The following is a 17,309-nucleotide window of genomic DNA, read 5'->3' on the forward strand; positions in this document are numbered from 1 at the left end:
ATTCCAGTTCTTTATTATATATATATTTACTGTATATAAGAAAACAAAGTTCCAGTAATACTGCCTTGAGGAATTCCCCTCTTAATGATTAGAGGATCAGATAAAGCTTCACCTACTATAATTCTCTGAGTTCTATTTTCTTGATAACTAGTTGATGTACCCGTGCTTTGCTACGGGATTCTCAGAAAGACTGACTTGGTGGTTTTCCTAACTGAATTCAACATAGGTCATTACAAAAACGTCAGTAGGAATGTAGCGATTGAAAGCAATGTTATCATATAAAATACTCGATCAAATGAAAAACCGCTCACTTTTTCGCTTTCAACGAACAGTACTACGGTGCCGATCTAAGAGTCCAAAGTTCCAGAGATGGATTAACCAGGTCGCAGACTGCCGTGAACACTCCTCTGTCATTATTCCGTTAAATATGCACACTACTCATTCCAATCAGTGCCTCAGTGTAGGGATTGAATAGCTCGAATACTATGATGAACCAGTGTGTTACGTACCAGATATATCGGGAAATGTATGAACCAGAGGAATGGCATGCTAAAGAAGAAAGTTATCTTACTCCCCAGCTACTTCCCGCCAATATACAGGCAGGCTGTTACAGTCGGTACGACCAGGCGAGTTGCCCGTGTGGTTAGGGGCGCGCAGCTGTGAGCTTCCATCCGGGAGATAGTGGATTCGAACTGCACTGCCGGCAACCCTGAAGATGGTATTCCGTGGTTTCCCATTTTCACACCAGTCACACCAGGCTGTACCTTAAAGCCAAGGCCGCTTCCTTCATGCCACTATTCATTTCCTATCCCATCGTCGCCATAAGACCTACCTGTGTCGGTGCGACGTCAAACAAATTTTAAAAACCTCTGTACGCTGCAGTAATCCTATCTATCGGGGATGAGAGGAAACAAAAGACAAAAAGCACATCACAACAAACAATGGTCAATGTAATGTTGTTGTTGATAAAGTTTATGAGCTTTCTGTATTGCAGGCCTTCACATTAGTTTTCTTTCGACTCTCTGATATTAGGGTGTCCTACAAAATTATTTATATCGTAGACTGTAGTTCCTTATTCTCAGACTTTACATACCGATTTTCACTTAAGTCTGTTTACCCATTTTCTCGTGACTCGGCGCTGATATGGACTTAGTAACAAAAATACAAATTCATGAATATCTCTGATTATATGCGGTACGGTAACAATGTATAAGACATAAGTGATCGGAAATTTAATAACTTCTTACATAACTACTACCGACTTATGACATAACTAAAGTTATGTTAGTTATGTAGTATTTATCGATATGACCACTAATAACATAAATAACTTATTTGAGAATTACATTTCAGGCCTTCCCCTAAATTACCATTTAACTCAACGTGAATAAAATAATTTGTAGCGTAGATTGCAGTGGTTCATCACCCGACATTACATACCGATTTTCATTAAATTCTCTTCAGCCGTTTTCTATTGATGCGTGTACAGACAGACAGACAGACAGACAGACAGACAGACAGACAGACAGACAGACAGAAATTACGGAAAAGTAAAAAATGCATTTCCTTGTTACTGTGGACATGGCAGATACAGAAATATCATTCATTTCAAATTCTGAGCAATGCACAGGCAAAACACTTATTTTATATATAGATTACATTTCAGGCCTTCCCCTAAACTACCATTTCACTCAGTGCGAATAACATTATTGATAGCCTAGATTATAGCGACCCATTCCCCAACTTTGCATACCAATTTTCGTGAAGATACGACCACTAATAAAATAAATATTTGACAATTAAATTTTAGTCCTTCCCCTAAACTACCATTTTTCTCAGCATATATAGCCTATATTGTAGCGAATTATTTCCCATCTTTGTCTAGCGATTTTCATTAAGACACGACCACTAATAACATAAATATTTGAGAATTAAATTTCAGGCCTTCCCCTAAACTACCATTTAACTCAGTGTGATTAAAATAATTTATAGCCTAGATTGTAGCGGTTCATCACCCGACTTTACATTTCGATTTTCATAAAATTCTCTTCAGCCGTTTTCTCGTGATGCGTGTACATACATACATACAGACAGACAGAAATTACGGAAAAGTTAAAAATGCTTTTTCTTGTTACTGTGGACATGACCGATACAGAAATACCATTCTTTTCAAATTCTGAGCTATGTACAGACAAAACTCTTATTTTATATATATAGATGATAAATGTGGTTAAGTTAGGTTTTAAGTTTCACTAATAGGAAAAGTCCTCTCAGTTGTAATTACTGCGTTGATGGGATGAAAGTTCCTTATGAGGATCACTGTAAGTACCATGGTGTTAATATAAGGAAAGATCTTCAGTGGGGCAATCACATAAATGGGATTGTGATTTTTTTTTTTTTTTTTTGCTAGTGGCTTCACGTCGCACCGACACACAGGTCTTATAGCGACGATGGGATAGGCCTAGGAGTTGGAAGGAAGCGGCCGTGGCCTTAATTAAGGTACAGCCCCAGCATTTGCCTGATCTGAAAATGGGAAACCACGGAAAACCATCTTCAGGGCTGCCGATAGTGGGATTCGAACCCACTATCTCCCAGATGCAAGCTCACAGCCACGCGCTGCTAACCGCACAGCCAACTCGCCCGGTGATTGTGAATAAAGGATACAGATCTCTGCACATAGGTATGAGGGTATATAGGGTTTGTAGTAAAGGAGAGAGATTATAAGTCTCTGCCAAAACCCCAACTAGAGTTTGGGTCCATTGTATGGGACCCTCACCAGGATTATTTGATTCAAGAACTGGAAAAAATCCAAAGGAAAGCAGCTCGATTTGTTCTGGGTGATTTCCGACAAAAGAGTAACATTACAAAAATGTTGCAAAGTTTGGGCTGGGAAGACTTGGGAGAAAGGAGATGAGCTGCTCGACTAAGTGGTACGTTCTGAGGTTCACTGGAGAGATGGTGTGAAATTAGTAGATGTATAAGTTTGAGTGGCGTTTGTAAAAATAGGAAAGATCATAATATAAAGATAAGATTGAAATTCAAGAAGACAAACTAGGGCAAATATTTTACAGGAAGGGGAGTTAGCGATTGGTATAATTTACCAAGGGAGATGTTCAATAAATTTCCAAATTCTGTGCAGTTATTTAAGAAAAGAGTAGGTAAACAACAGATAGTGAATCTGTCACCTGGGTGACTGCCGTAAATGCAGATCATAGGTGATTGATTGATTGATTGATTGATTGATTGATTGATTGATTGATTGATTGATTCATTCATTCATTCATTCATTTCTTGGTTTGTGATGATCAACACATATTGAGTCTTGCTCACTTCAGATTTTGAAATCTATGGAATCAAAATTGGAATCTACAGGGAAAAATACCTTTTTTTGGTCCAAGGAAATGAAACAGATGTTCTAAACTTGGTGGAAGGCTCCAATGTACATTGTTCCTTAATCTCACTTTCTCCACTCCATTCTAACATGTTATTTGTGCTTGAACTTCTCAAAAATTCATCCAGATCATCCCCACTCGGAATTAGTAAACAATTCAGTTACATGATCTGAAGACAGCATGTTTCTAGATGAACTGCCACTATTACCTGGTCTGCTGTTAACTATTTAAAAACATTAAACAAAAGAAGTATACCTCTTTAAATAGGTGAATAGCATATTATGTGTCACCAAAGAAATCATAAAAGTGGAATAAATGGTTCTGAATTTACTCATAAGGTGGCAGATAAGCATAGTTCCGAATGACATTGCAGTAACCAGGTGGAAGTGGAGGTAAACAGGCACATGTGTAGCGACAAACAGTCTTGGCAATAGATTGGCCGTGCGGTAGCACATACAACAAACCTTTTCGTCAACAGCAGTCTAAAGATTGGGGCGTGCATGTCCCTACAGCCACACCACACAAGAATACACACTCTTGCTGCCATTGTTGAGGACACACTGGCCGAAATTAAATTTACAGGGAGCCTACACAGTACTGTGTAGCATCTCTTCTATTGCTGCGTTCTACACAGACTCATGTAGGTGGCAGTCATTGTGGTAAAAGTAGGTGATGCTTCCCTAAGACTATCAGGCTACACTGTTGATTAGTAGTACTGGAAACAGGAGGCTTTCAAACCTGACAATTACCAACAAAACCTCAAACCCCGCCTGTCTCTACTGAGGAAGGTAGTGGAGATTGTTCACAATTCCAATTCTTGTTTTGAATTTAGCTACTAGTATACTGCAGACCTGGCAACTCTCATGCATTGAGCATGAGATTCACTCATTCTAGGGAAATCTCCTCCACTGAAACTAAAATGTCACACATTTTACCCGTTGGGGATTGTAAATTCGGCCTTTGATTCGTAGTGAATTTAATTATTTCTCAGATGTTTTTCACTGTCACCGACTGCCATGGTCATGTATATTGATGCCGATATGTGGCATATTACAAAGGTGGAATGAAAGATTGCGACAATGACAAGCAGGTGGCGCACTGCTGCCTTTGCTAGAAGTTCACTCGCACATTCAGTATTGGATTATAAGTTTATTCGATTTAGTTACGCCTTATGTGTACGATTTGGCAGCACCGCAATGTGAATTTGGATTCTGCTCTCGTCAGTATTTCACATGACAATGAAGAGTCATCTTAAAAAATTAATTCATATACAGAAGACAACGTTGATTCTTTACCTGGAGGAAGTTCTCCAAAATGCCATGCAAATCCTAGATCTTTCACATGAGCTGCAAAATATAAAACCTGATACAGTTTTACCTTGCATGCACAATATCCTTTGTCTGCAGATGATCTGTCTGCATTTTGGTGTAATGTGTGAGCATGAACTTTGTTCTGTGGTCATCAAGGGGAAGCAGATAATATTGTGCCATGTTGATTCTGTGCTCGTAAGAAGTTTCTTAAGTCTAACAGGAAGCAACCAAAGATACACACATCAAAAGAAAGTTATGCATCACCTGCCAAACACAAGTTCTAAGGCATTCTGTACAATGTTGAAGTGGTACTTCAAAAATAATGCATCTTCCAGTTTATTGACAACTAAAACCAAACAAATTGCTTCGACTGTAAGCTAATAGAAACACAAATCACTTTTCTGGGGCTAAGCCCATTGTGTAGCAATCTCATTCAATGTAGAGTAACATGTCCCCTTGCATGAATGCAAGCCTGCAGTGTGTGTGGCATCCTGGCCACGAATTAATTTAGCCACTTTTATTATTTATAAATTTCATTTTCCGTATTGACAGATTCAAAGTATAGATAAGAAATGTGTTTTTCCACCAATCAATACACAATTTATTTTAAATAGATTAAACTAGTACCGGTTTCGGCTCTTAACGGCCATCATCAGCTAGTACATGATTTGTTTCCAGCCATTAGACAATTCACAAGTTGTTATTGTATTAGACATCCGGATGTCTAATGGGGGATGGAAATGTATACAGTAGCATGAAATTAAAATATCTGTAGTTAAGGTAAAAAGTTACAATAAGTTAGAACATGAGTATGTAGAACATATTAAAACATATGGGCCACAATATAAAACACTTAAAAAGTTTTAACACATTAAAATTTGGTATGTATAGGTAGACACTTGTTAAAATTTTTCGGTCATGTTACATAGATTCCATTCTTCTATCTTCTGTGTGGTTCCTTTGCTTCTATGTTATGTTGATTTTAGCTGTGTGAGGTAATCTTCGAGAATGTTCTGAAGCTGGTATGCGTCATATTGATATGGACCTTGTGTCATGAAGAAATTTTATTGTGTTATATATTCCAACTTGTGATGTACTCTAGTGAGTTTTAATATAGTAAACTGCAGGTTTTGAGTTTGAATTTAGAAGCAGTTGGTGGCAACACCTCTCTCGTCTATGTTCGTTTGTGGTTGTGGTCTGTAAAGATAAGCTAATATAAGTATACCAGTGGTGTGTGTATGAAGGAATGCCTGGTGTGTGTATGGAAAGAGTACTTACTATAGCTGTTGTGGATGTCTAATACAATAACAACTTGTGAATTGTCTAATGGCTGGAAACAAATCATGTACTAGCTGATGATGGCCGTTAAGAGCCGAAACCGGTACTAGTTTAATCTATTTAAAATAAATTGTGTATTGATTGGTGGAAAAACCCATTTATTATCTATACTTTAATTTAGCCACTGCAGGTCTGATTTATCCCATTTTTCAGTGGCAGTCCTGCATAACTCCTGTCGATTTTGTGGTCCCATAGACTTTGTGGTGAGGCGGGATGTGTTCACACAGCTTTTTTCAATGGATCCCAAGCATGTTCCATGGGATTTACATCGGGGAACATGAAGCCCAATTCAGTCAGGCAATACCGGCACAATTGATGAAACCATTGACGATGCCTGCACGATGTACGCAGATGTTGTCATCCATAAGCTTTAATTCCTCCCCAAAATGCTGATGAAACGGTTCGGCAATGGGTTGGAGAATGTTATCCCTGTATTCGAGAGTGTTGAGTGTGCCCTGGGTAGACAATAATGGTGTCAGACGCCCGCACATTATGCCATCCCAGAACATTACTGATCCACCACCTAACTGTACTCGATGGACGTGCAGCAATACCAAGTGCGCTCCACACACGTTTTTGACGGTCATTGTATATCAGAGGTATGCAGCAAAAATGAAATGAAATGACGTATGGATTTTAGTGCCGGGAGTGTCCGAGGACAAGTTTGGCTTGCCAAATGCAGGTCTTTTGATTTGACGCCCGTAGACGACCTGCGCGTCGTGATGAGGATGAAATTATGATGAAGACGACACATACAACCAGCCCCCGTGCCAGCGGAAATAACCCTGTGACCAAAGGCCAACACGCTAACCGTTTGTCCATGGAACCGTACAGAGAGATATGCAGCATTCATCTGAGAAGAGAACTTTGTGTCTATTTTCCAAAGTCCATTCTTGGTGATTTTGTGCCAATCTGTACCATTCAGCATTGTGTCTGGGTTTAAGGGCCGGGCATCTCCATGGCCACCTAGAATACAGAGAGGCGTTGTGGAGTCTGTTTCATACAGTTTGCTGGACACATGCCTGTTGATGGTGCCCATAAAGTCGTTAATCATGACGGCAGTGTGGAGTTCCTGCGGATTAGAAGTTGCAGATACCAGTCATCTGCCGCAGTTGTTGCCCTACGGCGACCTTTACGAGGCAAGTTGTGAACACTAGCTGTGTTTTGAAAACAATTCCAGGTCTATACCACATCACTCGAGCACACCGCTATTCGCATCGCAACGTCTCTTGTTGACAGTTCTTATTGATATAAAGTAACAATCCGCGTGTGATCAAACATTGATATCTGTTGTCTTGCCATCGCAGAACATCCATATACTAATTACAAAAGCCCTACACTGTTGTCTGAATGAAGGTACATATGTAACTGCCTCACTGACATTCAACAAAATGGGTATACTTGTGATAGATAGGGCTATAAACTTGTTTTTTAACATGCTTAGACTGTTCAAAGGATGAGGTGTTCTGCATCATATCAATGCAGGTTGAGGAGGAATGTGTTTATGGCATACATAGATGATGCATAACTTTTTTGGATGTGTGTATTAATCATATTCAGCAGATCAGTGGATGATCAAGTAACAAAAGTAGTAAGCTACATTTATAATAATTTTAAAACAAATTTAAATAATGTATTATTCATTCATTCTTTCTTCATTCATCAATATGGCCATGTGTGGGCCTCATTTTCACAATCTACCTGCCCTTCTGTCATGCAGACAATGCCCTTCTCTTTGTTCTCTCGCCAAAGATCCTTAAGTCTTTGGCTTCTCCTTTTTCTCTCTTCCACCAAGATGTTCCAGCTTGGCCAGTGGTTTTGGATCCCGCACACCACAACCTTCTTCCTAAATGTTGTTCTGTCCTGTGTCTCTTCCTTCTTGACACCCACTTCTGCTTGGTCTTTGTGCACCTACAGTATGTAAGCCGCCCAGGGTATTTTCCACTTTTCTTATAGGAGTATTTTGTTTACCAACCTCTCTTGATTCAACCTTTTAATGTGTCCATAAAAAGTCACACTACCGGGCGAGTTGGCCATGCAGTTAGGGGTGCGCGTCTGTGAGCTTGCATCCGGGAGAGAGTGGGTTTGAATCCCCACTGTTGGCAGCCCTGAAAATGGTTTTCTTTTGTTTCCCGTTTTCACATCAGGCAAATGCTGGTGCTGTACCTTAATTAAGGCCACGGCCGCTTCCTTCCAACTCCTACGCCTTTCCTATCCCATCGTTGCCATAAGACCTATCTGTGTCGGTGTGACGTAAAGCCACTAGCAAAAAAAAGTCACTCTTCTTTTCCTCATCGCCATCATAATTTTCCAGTGGTTTTAAAGAGTTTCTGGTTAGTCTTTTTGTGACTTCTTTTGACCCAAGGTTTTTCTAAGGAATTTCCTGTCTCTTTTTTCAAGTTCTGATTCTGCCACCCTTGTCAGTGTTTCTGCTCCATAAAGGCACTCCTTTCTAACCTCTGTGCAGTTATGTTTCAATTTGGCTTGAATGGAGATGAACTTAGACTTGTAGGTATCATGATATAGTCTGAAGGCAAACTCTATCCTACTCGCCCTGTCTTTTCCAGGTATTTAAATTTATTTATGAATTATTATTACATAGCTACCAACTCTCTTGATTTAGGCAGAAGACTACAAGTTTTACACCATTTCTCCTGCCCTCCCACTTAATGTATTAATTCTCCTGATTTTTCAAAAATCCCATGCTTAATTTCAGACTAAAAGTGTGAGATGACAAACGCCAGTCGTCCTCCGAATAGATTGATTAGAAATTGATTATACGTGTTTTGAAGTGTGTTTTGATACCACAGTTTTGCATCGTATCGATAACACCAGCTTGCAGGGATTTACCGGTTTTGATGAAAATAGGTGGTTCATATGGAAAACGATGTGCTGTTTCGAAAACACCACCTGCTTTGCTATAATATGTACAGATTTTATTTAAATAGGTATTTCATACATATGGATGTTCGAGATTTAATGTAAATTTAATGATGAATGGCTAATTCTGAACTGGGAGTGAGTAAATAAAAATCCTTGCTTACTTCAATGCAATAAGTACATGAAAGGAGTAAACAGGGCTGATCAGTATCTTTCCTACTGCACTATACTGAGAAAGACTATGAAATGGAACCACAAAGGCTACTGCTTTGAAAGATATCACACTGTACAGTACAGACTACTAAGCAATCTAGTGAGTACATATTCCAAGTTTGAGGTTGATATCTTTAATACTTTTCACATTACAGTAGTTTGAGTTCAGCAGTGTAATTCTTTTCTTGGAGGTTTCAATTATCCAGTCAACATGGGGTAGGAACCTCCATTTGGGACCTGTTATCAATGCATTAAAAATATTAGTCAGTCTTTGAAAAACAAAATTTCATGCAATGGTTTTGATTCATCCACTTGCAGAATACTGTAAATTTTAGGATTTAGATTGAGAAAGACTAATCATGGACGTAAATTATTAATGGAAAGGAGTGACATGGGGGCAAGGTCTTACGCACAATGCATCAGATTAAGGTTTCTGGTGACATAGAGCAAGTATTTTTTCTTGGACAAGAAAACTGCACGTTAAAACAATTTCGCAAGGCTCTCCTAAAAAGGTTGAAGTGAAAGTGCCTGTGGGGAAAGGTAACAGACTTATTGTCATGTAGGTTCTGCAGCAGCAGGTTTCATATCTGAGAGCAAGTAGGAGTTTCGATTGAAATAGTCTTTAGGCTATCATGAAAAAGTGACCGGGAGAAGTTGAAGGGAGTGAAGATGATCAGTAGGATACTGTGTAGGAGGGAACAGGGTTATAGGGGATTTAAATGAGATTGCGGAGTTGGCATGCGGGAAACAGCTATTACATTTAGAGATCGGTTTCTGCCGAAATTGCTAAATTATTTGAAGAAGATATAATAATAATAATAATAATAATAATAATAATAATAATAATAATAATAATAATGGATAACACCCCATAATATTCGGCCATGTTAAACAAACTGCTAAACACTTCCAGTAGAAAACATGAAATTAGTGAAGGGTTAATCCAAAATCAGAGTGAATATTTACCAACAGAAATGAAAGTTGAGTTATTACAAGTGCTGCCATAAAGAAACCAGACTAAAATGTACGAATTTGGTTATCTTCAAAATGTAAAGGTCCATCAAGTCATACGTTGTTGCTGTATTATTGCCAGTATAACCCCACTGAGCTAATATGGTCTCAAATGAAGTGCAGGGTTGCAAATAAAAACACAGCCAGGTTTTTTAAATTTATGGATATGCAAATGCATATAACGAAACGCGGATGCTACAATGGTTAGCGGGTGTCACCCTCTTGGTGGTGTACAGCTGAAAAGGCCTTGAAGAGAAACGGCATTCCAGTGGCAGAGACATCCAACCGCAGGGAGTACTCTCTAAGAATCAGAAGAGCCGAACCTGAGTGATACTTGGGAGTGTCCATTGTGGGCACACATACGACCAGGAGAGGAGGAGGAGGTACATCCTGTACACCCTCAGACCACAAAAAAACGGATTAAGGAACTCTGTTCTTCCTTGGTGCAAAAAGAGAGAATAGCGCGGCTATCTTCACGTCGCAACAGCGCAAGCTGTACTGATCTGATAATGCTGAAACCTACCACAGATGTAGACAACGGTGCCATCTAGCGGCTGGTGAGCACGCAACGCTATAGAGCCAACCTAAAGACAATTAGAGCAAAATTGCAGATACTTATTGACTTGCCCTCATATTTATGAAAGCAAATCTTATGCTTTGTTAATGCGTTTATAAAAAATAAATGAATATGATACTCGAAAATAGTTTTTCCTGAATTTCATTCTTCCTGATTAATGTTCTTACACATTCACAATAGTGATCCTGGGTAGCTCTGATATTGTCCTGCAGTGGGAATTTATATCAAGGTAGCCCAACATCTTTTGTTTTCTGTTTCTCATTTTATTCACAAGATACATCGTGGTTTGCCAAGAACTCAAACAAAATATCAGTTCTGAGACATTTGAACAAATTATGAATTTGGAAGTGCTGTAGTACAAAGTTGTTAAACTTTAAGATATAAGATATTGCTCATGGAGATAGTTACTGACTTTACAACTAACCACTAAAGAACATTTTACACATCATGTCCATTAGGTCTCTTCATTGTGGCTACTCTGAAATCATTCTGTCTTGAACCTAGAACCAGTAAGAACATTACGTTTTATTCATGAATTGAAATTTTCTTTCCCAGGATTTGTTACCATTTTGAGAAAGAAGTTGGAGGGTTTATTTTCTCTCATGGAGATCATTTATGGATTTCAAAGACTATCCTTTTTCTCCTGGGAATTGGAAGTGAAGGAAAAAGGAGATTACAATATGTGCACCATTAGACTATCTGTATAAGACAGAATTCTCATAATGTTTCAGGCGATGAACCACACAAGATGTATACTGTGAATCATTCAACAGTTGGCAGCATGGGAAGTTACAGGTTTGTCAGGTCATATACACATAACGTAGTGTTTCTGATGGTTTTGGCCTGGTGTTGGAAACTCATTGTAGCGAGTTGGTCTGCCTGCTAACAAATATTGCTTGGGGAAGCAGTATACGTTTATCTTGTTCAGTTGTTTCCTAGAGCAACTTAGGTTTCCATACCAAAATGCACTTTTGAATTGTAACAGGTCAGATAATAGTCTAATGCGTAATCTTCTCATTGGAAGTAGTCAAGAATGAAAGTTATACTATAGAAACTGAGAAATATTTACGCATTTTTCCGTGATAATTTGAGAGGTTTTACGTGATTATATTGTCAAAAGAATGAGAAATTGGCATTTATTTCTCAATAATATGAATTTTCACACTACTTGCTCACTCTACCAGCACACCTCACCACATTGATGCTCTTTTGCTTTTACTTTCACAAAATAATACGGTATTATTATTTAAGTATTTTATAATAAATTGAAGCTGCCACTGTCTGGTTGGCCTAGGTTTGATGATCAGTTCTGCCTCTAATTTAAAACTAGTTTGAAACCATAGAATAGAATGTAGGAACACAACTTAAGGAAAGTGAGTTGATATCTTACTTTTAGTCCTTGTTTTTCCACTCCACCTCCCCACAGATGTTGTATTGGAAAAGAAAACGTAATAACTTGCTCAAAGAAATATGTTACTCATTACTGGCATTAGTTACAGCCCTGTTGGTATGAGAATAGTTCCTGCATTTCTGGAAAAATGAATAGGAAATATTAAGTTTCAGTTTTCAAATATAGCTTTTTAGGTTTAATAAATTTATATTTTGATCTTATTAAATTCTTCTAGAACAATCAATCTAAACAATGTTACTTATACAGTAATACCCTATGTTGATAACAGCTTACAGAGGGATGTTAGACTGTGAAACACATGTATTTATGTGCTGGTCATTCTGACAAGATATAATCCTTTTAGAATCTAAGATAATTTGGGTTTGAGTCCTAAAAGCATTTTACATTTTTAGCTCAGTTTTATAACAAATATTCTAATTTATAAGAAACTATATTCTAAAATTGTTTCAAAATGCAGGGTGTAAAAGAACTATATTGACAAAAGAAATCGGGGATGCTCCTCATGTTATGTTAAGAACAGTGGTGCAGTCAGATTGGTGGAGAAAATTTTTCTTTGAGAGAAAACGAGGTAACTTTGTTACTTCCAGGCATGGAGTTCAAATTGACGAACTTGCCATATTTGCTGTGTTAGAGAGCCAGCTGCTGCCTGTTGCTGTGCATCGGAAGAGGGAAGGGAAAGGAAGGGGGGACAATTGGAAGTTTTTTTTTCCCCCCTAATTGCTTTACGTCGCACCGACAGAGATACGTCTTATGGCGACGATGGGACTGGAAAGGGCTAGGAGTGGGAAGGAAGCGGCCGTGGCCTTAATTAAGGTACAGCCCCTGCATTTGCCTGGTGTGAAAATGGGAAACCACAGAAAACCATTTTCAGGGCTGCCGACAGTGGGGTTCGAACCTACTATCTCTCAAATACTGGATACTGGCCGCACTTAAGCTACTGCAGCTATCGAGCTCGGTTAATTGGGAAGTGGGAGACCGAAGTTGGACTCTGTGAATCAGGTGGCAGTGCACCGGCCTGTCACTGCTGGGTCCATAGTTCAAATCCTGGTTACTCCATGTGAGATTTGTGCTGGACAAAGTGGAGGCAGGACAGGTCATCTTTCATTCCAGCAACACTCTGGTATAATTTCACTTGTCAACAGTTAATCATCGCCTTGGAAGAGTGTTGATTATAAATTTCATTTTTCCGTATTGATAGTTATCAAGTATTGATCAGGTGGAACTTTATTTTCCTTTTATGACAATTAGAAGAGTGTGACAGGCTTCGGCAGCCGGCACAGCTCCTGTCCTCATTGCTAGATGCGGGCTTCATTCATTCCATTTCTGACCTGTTCGAATGACTGGAAACAGGCTATGGATTTTCATTTTCAAGACAGAGATAATGCTCTGTGCGAATGCACAAGTTTCTTGTGTGTTTTGCATAGTCGCTTCCCAGCTCCAGTAGGCAGTGTACAGTTTGTTCTGGACAAATTAACTACAATCCAATCCCTGTAGAAATAGAAGGATGACTCTTACTGAGAATACAGACAGCTTTCCAGGTCATTCACAACACACCACACATCCTGAACAGATTCCAAAGATCACTACTACTCTGTTATGAACTGTGCATCGAAGAAGTAGGAGGGGGCCATATTGAACATCTACTGTAATCAAACCACTGAGTGTATTGTTTCCTTCGTTTGGTATTTCATTCCATTTACGATGTTGTAAGTGAAGGAATACACAATCGTGCGGCGACAATGTTGTATCTTCGAGCTGTTAAATAATAAAGAATGTTACTGCGACCAAGAGATGGGAGGAGAATCGATCTGGTGCTTGCCTTGACTGACATATGCGTCTTAATTACAGTTTGTTCTTGTGCTGTGTGTGTGTGTGCAGTTATGGCTGTTTAATAAACAAACTGTGGATATTGTGTATAAGAGACAAGGACAATCCTGTGCAAGTCAAACAAGGAAACTTGTGCATACGTGCGGAGCATTATCTCCATCTCCATCATACACCCCATATCCCCTCCCTCCCTTTCTCTTCCCTGAAGCACGGTAGTGGCTTGTGCTCTGGCATAGCAAATTTGGTGAGTTTGTCAATTTGAATCGCGTGCCTGGAAGTAACAAATCAACTTCATTTTTTTTTTAAAGAAAAAAAATTTCTGCCGATCTAATCAGAAATCTCACCATCATTCTTAACATAACACAAAAAGCATCTTTGTTTTTTTTTTTTTTTTGTTTTTGTTTTTTTTTCTTTTTTTTTTTTTTTTTCTGGTATAATTCTGGTTTTGTATAGTTAGACTTTTGAGGGAGAAGACTGGTCAGTTTATGTTCAGATAAGTCCATTATGTCCATATAGCTCTCTAAATGACCTAGACATTATTAAAAGTGTAGGTCATTGAAACATTGCTCATTTTTGCAAAATGTCTCAATAACTATGAACTGGGAGGATTCAAGCTTTAATTTCAAGGTGTTGAGACTCTTCACTCCATTTAGAACATCTGTACTTGTTTACTAATAAACCATTGAAATGTATTAAGAACACCCATTTTAATTCAGATTTTCTATTTTACCAGTTATTAGGAGAAGGAGAAGAAGGAAATGTTTCAGGTGGGACAGGCAACTGGAGGGTCTAATCTCTCTGACCAGGTTTCTTCCCCTAATCTTTTATTGGCTTTTACTGACCTTCAAGACCACTAGCTCTTCTGTCATAGATCATTATTAACATAAAGAAAATCTTTGATTTAATATTATTGTTAAGATTTCTTGTTCAATTTTAAACTTAACCATCTGTAAGGAAATTACTTTCCTTATATTATACAATAAAAAGTAAAATGAGAATTAATATTCAAGTTATTTTGATATAACTGCTCTATATTTCTGTTATCTTAAAGCAGTAGTTTTGTATAACAATTATTTGCTGATGAAAACTTCCAGTAGTATATTTTAGGTTGCTGATTTTCAGATGTATGAAGCTGATTAATTGTGAAATTATTTTAAGCTTTCCTTTCTTTCCAATATCTTGAACTATTTAGTATGTTCAGAACTGGCTGGAGGACTATTCTGTTTCAGGCATGTAAAGATGACGTCCACTCTACTACACATCTGAAGGGCATGTCTTCCCCTTCTACATGGTATTTATTGCTTGGTGAAACCTTTCTGCTTAAACTTTTAACATTGCACGATCCATTGTCTTCCTTCCCACTCTGCTGCATGAATAGAGCTTTCTTGTGTATTTGCTCTGTGGTAGGAGATGAGAATAAAGCAGTACTTTACTTCTGAGTGTTATAGACTAGTAGAAGCCATTTCTTTCTATATGATATAATATATAATCACTTTCTTGCATGACATTGCTTATTTATATATGCAGCAGGCTACAGTTGTTGTCCAAAACCACTGCTCTAGCCTGTGCTTGCAGTCTGCAATGGTCTTTTTTTTTAAATCACGGGGCAACTTGATGAATATTGCTGAGTATGCACAGAAAATATCTGAAGTTCCATATTTTATTGCAGATGTTCATTTTGGCCATTCAGATTTACCTTCATCAGATAGTGAGTTCCAAATAGCAACTTCTCATGATTTCATGTTCGTATTTCTCTGAAATATATTTTAAAAAATTGTTGGTTCGATGTATAGTTTCATGAGGTGGAATAACTTTTAGTCGGTTTGTCTTCGTAAGTGGTAGTAATTTAACTACAGTATTGTTGTCCAGTACTGCTCCTTCCCATGTAAAGGTATTCCTACTACTTTTTTTTTACAGCTTGTGTGTACATGGCAATCTACTCGGTATTACTTTGATATTTTGTGAGACATAATACTCTTTACTTGTATCATAGATGTGTAAATCTTTCAGGAGTCTTCTAGATTGGCAGAATGCACACAATATAAATGTGTAAACTGGCTGCTATATTATTATTATTATTATTATTATTATTATTATTATTATTATTATTATTATTATTATTATTAATGTTATATGTGCAGGTTCAAGATACTTCACAATGTACTGATACGTTGTAAAATTAGAACTTGATTATAAAATATTGAGCTTGGCTGTCATATGTTTACGTAATTCAGTTATACAGCATTTTTGTTATTTATTCCTAACTGACTTATTTTGATAATTCTGCCATGTAGTTGAATATTTTATCCCAGGGTGGTTTTTCTTCAGCCATGGTTGGTGTCTTCTCTCGTTTACCACAACTAACCGCACAATGTCACTGAGATGGTTTCCCCAATTATTGACCAATTTTACTCCAGACTGAATTGTACCTTAGTTTTCAACATACCTTCCTGTTAGCACATATTTACTGCGCAACATTGTATATAGGCTCTTTTAATCAAAATATGGTTTATTACTCAGAAATGCTTGACACTATCAAGTAAGGAAACTAATAGCAGCAGTATTGAAAGACAAATCATGGGAAGTTGACGAAGTATCCTATATTACAACAAACAGCTCCACTTGACAAATAGGCATCTTGGCATATTCAACGGTCTCCAGGAAGGGATTCATTATAGACCCAACAATTAGATTTGAAACGGGAAGAAATCAGCCAGAAGAAATAAATGTTGAAAAGAACATCATACATGAGTCAACAGTTGGATGTTTCAAGGATATTTCTGAAACATCTAGAATTAATAGGACTTCTAATAGGGTCTCACGGTGTTATTCTGAAATTGTTTGAATCGCTTCAGAAGAATTTGATTACCTCAATCTTTACGAGACAAAATTGTCACAGTGGTGCTGAAGAAATTGTGCCAAATTTTAGTCCATCACGTACATTTGTACGTTGTTAAAATAAGAAAAAGTATTTTGAGAATATACTGAATCCGATGGGACTATCTCCAAAGGGAGACAGTTTTCAAATAACAAGAAAACTTTAAATGAAGCACGTTGACCATATCAGGTTCTCTAAATGGCAGTGTAAGAAAGAAAATTGTTGAAGACACCACAGGCATAGCTAAAGTGAATTTGTGTTCAGTTGAATTTTGTAATAAGACTGTAGTTCTTTGTCCAGTATTGTGATCATGCTGCACAAAATGTTGAATAGATTCCATGTATATTAATCAGTCACCACCACTGATCTACATACAGGGCTGTCACCCAGGTGCCAGTTCCCTATTTGTTTACCTACACCTTCTAAGAAGTTGGAAATCTATTAAACATTTCCCTTGGTAAATAATTCCAAA

General features: G+C 37.9%; 1 protein-coding gene across 8 annotated transcripts in view; it reads left to right on the plus strand.

The window, feature by feature from the left end:
• Nucleotides 1–17,309, plus strand: part of LOC136857997 (transmembrane and coiled-coil domains protein 2) — a 267,616-nt gene that overhangs the window by 86,463 nt on the left and 163,844 nt on the right. For 2 of the 8 annotated variants that reach the window (XM_067137173.2, XM_067137172.2), the window contains exon 2: nucleotides 11,453–11,516. The exons of 4 other annotated variants lie outside the window; for them this stretch is intronic. In XM_067137173.2, the coding sequence (XP_066993274.1) occupies nucleotides 11,453–11,516 (64 nt within the window). Of the gene's footprint in view, nucleotides 1–11,452; nucleotides 11,517–15,188; nucleotides 15,251–17,309 lie in introns of all 8 variants that reach the window. 2 more of the 8 variants (XM_067137177.2, XM_067137175.2) reach the window with 2 other exon arrangements.

This window comes from Anabrus simplex, chromosome 1, assembly GCF_040414725.1.
Source record: "Anabrus simplex isolate iqAnaSimp1 chromosome 1, ASM4041472v1, whole genome shotgun sequence".
Classification (NCBI taxonomy): Eukaryota; Metazoa; Arthropoda; class Insecta; order Orthoptera; family Tettigoniidae; genus Anabrus; species Anabrus simplex.